Source organism: Melanostigma gelatinosum (genome assembly GCF_949748355.1).
Source record: "Melanostigma gelatinosum genome assembly, chromosome: 23".
Lineage (NCBI taxonomy): Eukaryota > Metazoa > Chordata > Actinopteri > Perciformes > Zoarcidae > Melanostigma > Melanostigma gelatinosum.
In genome coordinates this window covers 166,501-172,500 of record NC_136656.1, presented here as the reverse complement: position 1 = coordinate 172,500, position 6,000 = coordinate 166,501, and the positions used below count along the sequence as shown (strand labels likewise).

General features: G+C 46.8%; 2 protein-coding genes across 2 annotated transcripts in view; one reads left to right on the top strand and one right to left on the bottom strand.

Moving 5' to 3' along the window:
• ctc1 (CTS telomere maintenance complex component 1) overlaps window positions 1-1,416 on the bottom strand; it is a 16,835-nt gene extending 15,419 nt beyond the window's left edge. Inside the window, exons 1-4 of the mRNA XM_079295968.1 lie at window positions 1,239-1,416; window positions 957-1,056; window positions 795-882; window positions 492-714 (exon numbers count right to left, since the gene is read on the bottom strand). Coding sequence (XP_079152094.1) covers window positions 492-714; window positions 795-882; window positions 957-1,056; window positions 1,239-1,289 — 462 coding nt within the window. The 5' untranslated portion in view covers window positions 1,290-1,416. The remainder of the gene's footprint in view (window positions 1-491; window positions 715-794; window positions 883-956; window positions 1,057-1,238) is intronic.
• A 715-nt stretch (window positions 1,417-2,131) lies between these two features.
• Window positions 2,132-5,698, top strand: LOC306796493 (high mobility group protein B2-like). The gene is made up of 5 exons (XM_079295435.1): window positions 2,132-2,281; window positions 3,975-4,133; window positions 4,558-4,709; window positions 4,807-4,981; window positions 5,239-5,698. The coding sequence occupies exons 2-5, from the start codon at window positions 3,984-3,986 to the stop codon at window positions 5,362-5,364; spliced, it is 603 nt and encodes a 200-aa protein (XP_079151561.1). The 5' UTR covers window positions 2,132-2,281; window positions 3,975-3,983; the 3' UTR covers window positions 5,365-5,698.
• Window positions 5,699-6,000: the final 302 nt, after the last annotated feature.

Sequence of the window (6,000 nt, the reverse complement as noted above, 5' to 3'; positions counted from 1 at the left end):
CACCTCACACCTGAACGCATCGCGTCCCACAGACTCACCTCACACCTGAACGCACCACGTCATACAGACTCACCTCACACCTGAACGCATCGCGTCCCACAGACTCACCTCACACCTGAACGCATCGCGTCCCACAGACTCACCTCACACCTGAACGCACCACGTCATACAGACTCACCTCACACCTGAACGCATCACGTCCCACAGACTCACCTCACACCTGAACGCACCACGTCCTACAGACTCACCTCACACCTGAACGCACCACGTCCCACAGACTCACCTCACACCTGAACGCACCACATCCTACAGACTCACCTCACACCTGAACGCACCACGTCCCACAGACTCACCTCACACCTGAACGCACCACGTCCTACAGACTCACCTCACACCTGAACGCACCACGTCCCACAGACTCACCTCACACCTGAACGCACCACATCCTACAGACTCACCTCACACCTGAACGCACCACGTCCTAGACTCACCTCACACCTGACGCTGCCGCTGGCGTCCATCAACCTCCACTCTCCGGCCCCTCCCTCTCTCAGACAGCCAATCAGTAGCAGGTTGACCCTCGGCAGAGCCAGGTGACCCGGCAGAGAAAGCTCCGCCTCCTCTGCCCACGCTCGCTGCTGATTGGTGCTCCAGGACGTGTTGCTGACACAGGCCAGGTGCTGCTGGGAGAGCAGCTCAGAGACGGACACGAGTCTGGAGGCGGAGTCAGGAATAATAACAATATTGTTATGAATGATAATAACCATAATAATGCTGATGCTCTTTGGTCTCACCTGTAGCTCACAGGTAACAGGTGTGTCACACACATGCTCTCTTGGATCTTCTTCACCACACACACACTCAGCTGATCGACACACACACCTGAAACACACAAAGAGACGTCATTCACGCTGTCTGACGTTTAAGCCACTCTAGCAGCTCATTGGCTGACTGACCTGTCATTACGTCACCAGCAGATAGAGGGGCGTGTCCAGAGAGCTTCGGCTCCAGGTGTTGTGAGACAAATCTGAACACCTGCTTTAACCAGCTGGTCTCCTGCAGGAGGACATTAAGGACATTTATAAGACATTTAAAGACATTAATCTCTCTAATAATGTCTTTATTAAGGATCACATGTGAGCAGTTTATAACTCTACAACAGTCTTTGTTCTTCTTCTGTCTTCACTCTGTCGCTGCGCACTAGAGAAACTTTATTAAATATTTATAAAGTTACTTACAGCTTCCCCGCTGGGTTGGAACTGATCCAGGAACAGCTGCAGGGAGTCCATCAGCACCGTGACGTCACTGACGGCTGATCTCAGTGTCGATTACTTGTTGAACATCAAAGGTTCAGAGACCCACGCTGTAAACAAACACGTCACTCTTGAGAGACCCACGCGGTAACAAGCACGCAGCAATCACTGATCCCGCGGGAAAAAGCCCTCAAACTGTACTTCCTGTTGAGCTACGGTGTCCGCAGAGGCTCAGAGCACACGGAGAGTTTGGTCCGCGTTTTATTTATAAATGTATAATTTATTAATAAAACAATCAACAGACCATAATATCTCTGTTTTATAATTACATAATTACATTTTATGAAATGTTATAATTTCTGAGATCAGAGGAATGTTTTCTCACCGAATAAAAACAATCAAACAACTGGACCTTATTAATAAAATACCAACATAATAAATAATAATAATAGTAAACATAATAAATAATATTAATAATACACATAAATAATAATTATGAAAAACATTGTTTAATGTGATAACAGTTAGAGAATAAAATTATATTTTAGTGTTATAATGTTTTAGTGTAACCACCATCTTCGTCTCTCTGCGGCTGTGTGTGGCCCCTCCCCCTCCTCTTCACCGATTGGCTGGTTGATTTGACAAACATCCATTCTGACCAATCGGACGCAGACTGTACGTGTGGAGCTCCCGCCCTGCTGGCGTTGCTGGGCAGGCGGAGCCGTGTAGCAACGAGTTTTGACCTGCGGCCTCGTAATCCAATCACAGACGAGTACTCAACCAAGCTCCGCCCAGGTTGGCCCGGCCGTGTTCCCGCCCTCTGGATAGGAATGACCAACGGGGGCGTTACCGGGGGGCGTGGCAGAGCTCGAGCTCGAACCATTTTAAAATAGACCCGACGTCTGCAGTCGCTGCTTCAGCCCCCAAACAACAACAAGAACCGACCCACAGTCTGCTTCAGCCACAACAACAAAACACAGAAAACTGATCCAGAGTCTGCTTCAGCCTGCAACCGGCCGTCCACACAAGTGAGTACAGCTGGCCTGGGGTCACATTTATCACGTTTATCACAATGAGCGGCCTCTGATTTACTCTCCAGAATCCTGTCATAAAAAGGTCCGTGAAGAAAGATGGACAAACAGGAATAAAATGGCCGCTGCTCGGGTCGTAATAAGTGTTCTTCTGTCTGGACCCGTCTGTTGGTGTCTCTGCGGACTGTTCGTTACGTGTCGTTGTAAACACGAAACGCCCATAAAAGAGTGACTGCAGGACATAGCCGGGTCCCGTCCACGCAACGCTGACCCCTCCAGATCATAGACTGGCCCTACTTTGTAAATGCGTAGCTGAGCGGTCTGAGCAGATTTACGTTGCAAACACATGCGTGTTTCTGATAAAAACGTCTCTGTGGTTGAACGGTAATATATATATTTATACAACTATACGGTGTATAGATATACATCTATAACTCGTCTGTTATGGGTTATAACCGGTGTGTGATTTTAAACATGGGGTGTTTTTCTCAGCCTGCTACCTAACGTTAGCATGCTGCTAGCGGAGGGGGATGGGCCGGCTAGCTCCGCAGAAGGGCGGGAAAGCAAATGGTGGCTCATTGTTCTGTCGGAGCTAGCCTGTTAGCACGGCTAAGCTAACTGCAGCAGTAGTCATTGTTCCGTGGGTGCTAGCTTGTTAGCACTGCTAAGCTAACTGCAGCAGTAGTCATTGTTCCGTGGGTGCTAGTTTGTTAGCACTGCTAAGCTAACTGCAGCAGTAGTCATTGTTCTGTGGGAGCTAGTCTGTTAGCACAGCTAAGCTAACTGCAGCAGTAGTCATTGTTCCGTGGGTGCTAGCTTGTTAGCACTGCTAAGCTAACTGCAGCAGTAGTCATTGTTCCGTGGGTGCTAGCTTGTTAGCACGGCTAAGCTAACTGCAGCAGTCAATGGACGTCCATAGAAGACTCGGCTAGCCTTAATATTCGTTCATCTCTACGGCTCATAGACCTCCATTCACATGCGGAGCGGAGGGACCGGGCGGGGGGACGTGGCGCCACCGTCCCAGACCAGAAGAGGGTCCGGACTAGCTCGGTCTGGTTCATGGGCCTCCTCGATCCTCGGATGATAAAATGGACCGCACTTTGTTCTCTTTGTTATTCACAATCAGCGCATGAGACCAGCCGTTATTTAACGGACATTTAACGGAGACTTCCTATTGGAGGACGGACAGAGTGGATGTGATCTTTAAATATGATTATTAATACAACTTATTAAAACATTATGACTAAAACCAGACATGTAAGTTAAAGGGTCATTCCACACAGATACGTTTACATGTTTTAAATCAAACGCATTATAAATTATTGATCTATTTGTTGTGTTTTATTCATCTTTTAATGTGTTTATAGGTTTGTGTTGAGTTCAAATATGAAACGTAATGATCTATTTATTGATCATAAACCCTTTTATCAATAATCATTACATCACAACAATCCTCTGTCTCTATTGTAACATTTCATGAATCAAATGATTAATTTACTAACTGATCAATGTGATCAGCAGGTTCAACTGTGTTGATTAACACTATTATATTAATACTCAACATAGCTAACATTGTTATTCATGAGTGATGTGATGAGAATAAAATATAAATACTATTACTGTAAATCCATCAGAACTGAACCATTGTGTTGTTTTAATGTGTACCTGTCCTCTTGTCTCCGGCCATCAGGACGCCAGTATGATGCGTAAAGACGTCAACAAGCCGAAGGGGAAGACGTCAGCGTACGCCTTCTTCGTCCAGACGTGTAGAGAAGAACACCGCAAGAAACACCCGGAGCAGTCCGTCAACTTCGCTGAGTTCTCCAAGAAGTGCTCCGAGAGATGGAAGGTGAGACGGGTAGACGGGGACATGTGAGACAGGTAGACGGGGACATGTGAGACGGGTAGACGGGGACATGTGAGACGGGTAGACGGGGACATGTGAGACGGGTAGACGGGGACATGTGAGACGGGTAGACGGGGACATGTGAGACGGGTAGACGGGGACATGTGAGGCGGGTAGACGGGGACGGGTGAGACAGTTAGACAGAGACGGGTAGACATGTATACACATATAATAATATAACTGTTAACAGCACATGTTAATGTCTTAATGTCAGTATATATTAACATGTAGTAATGTGTTAATATATCCTGACATTAATATATAATAATATATTAATGTCAGTATACATCAACACGTAGTAATGTGTTAACATATAATAATATAAACATGATGCCGAACATGTCATAACGTGTTGCTGTTGTTTCAGGGCCTGACTGCTCTGGATAAGAAGTGTTTCGAGGACATGGCGAAGGCCGATAAGGTGCGTTACAACAATGACATGAGAGACTACATCCCAGCCAAAGGCTTCGGGAAGAGGGGCCGCAAGAAGAAGGACCCCAACGCCCCCAAGAGACCCCCGTAAGTGTTCAGACCTCCAGACACCCGCCCGAGCCTCCGTGCTGCTCCACCCGGTCTCCCTGTCTAACCCTCACGTGTGTGTGTGTGTGTGTTGCAGGTCTGCGTTCTTTGTGTTCTGCAGCGAGTACCGACCCAGTGTGAAGCAGCAGTACCCGGGTCTGTCCATAGGAGACTGTGCCAAGAGGCTGGGAGAGCTGTGGAGCAAACAGACCCAAACCGACAAAGTGCCCTTTGAGGAGAAGGCCCAGAAGCTACGGGAGAAATACGACCGGGTGAGTGTCTCTGAGGGGGGAGAGGGATGTGTCCACTCAGCTTTAACATAATTTTCATTGTTAGAGACTGTAAGCATCAGTTGTTACTGTTTGTGTTGTGATGCTTGTGTTATAACTGTCATTACTGTGTTATGACTGTTATAACGTTGTTATGACTGTTATAATGTTATTATGCCTGTTATAACGTTATTACTGTGTTATAACGTTGTTATGACTGTACAGTGAAGAGACTGTGAAGCTGACCGTCTGTCCCTCAGGACATGGTGGCGTACCGCGGCGGTGGAACAACTTATGCCAGGAACCCCGGATCTTCAGCTCAGGGAGGACAGGAAGAGGAGGATGACGAGGGGGAGGATGATGATGATGACGATGATGACGAGTAGAGAGGAAGAGCTGCAGCTGAATGAGGTGTGTGTGTGTGTGTGTGTGTGTGTGTGTGTGTGTGTGTGTGTGTGTGTGAGGTCATCAGATGTTAAACTGTTGAACAGCAGTACAGTAATGCCCCCCCCTCACCCTCACCGTGGTTACCCCAGCACCCTCCCACCCCCCTGTGTGGTACCATGGAAACCTAAGCCCCCCTTCCTGCTCTTCATCATCACGATGATGATGTCGTTGTTGTTTTTTATTTTCTTACTGGAGGTTTATTGGATGTTCTTTCTGTTCTTTGTTCTGTCGGTGTAGAAACTTTTATAATAAAACGACCACCTGAGGAAACAACACATCTCTTTGTCTTCACTGTTTACTGTCTGTCCACCAACCGACTCTCCAACGTCTGTCCACCAACTGTCCTCCCCGTGGGGGGGGGCGCTCCTAGAATTCTATTTTAAATATGAGGTTTACAATGCAGCATTCTGGTGTACTCTACTCTGAGAAGAAAATTAAGTGATAAGACATTTACTTTAAAACAAATGTATTATTCAGTTATTAATCACTATTTCCAGCTCTATTATTATTATTAACCAGTGGTTATTTAGGTTATTTAGACACAATCCATTGAGACCGAGGTCTCACTTTCAAAT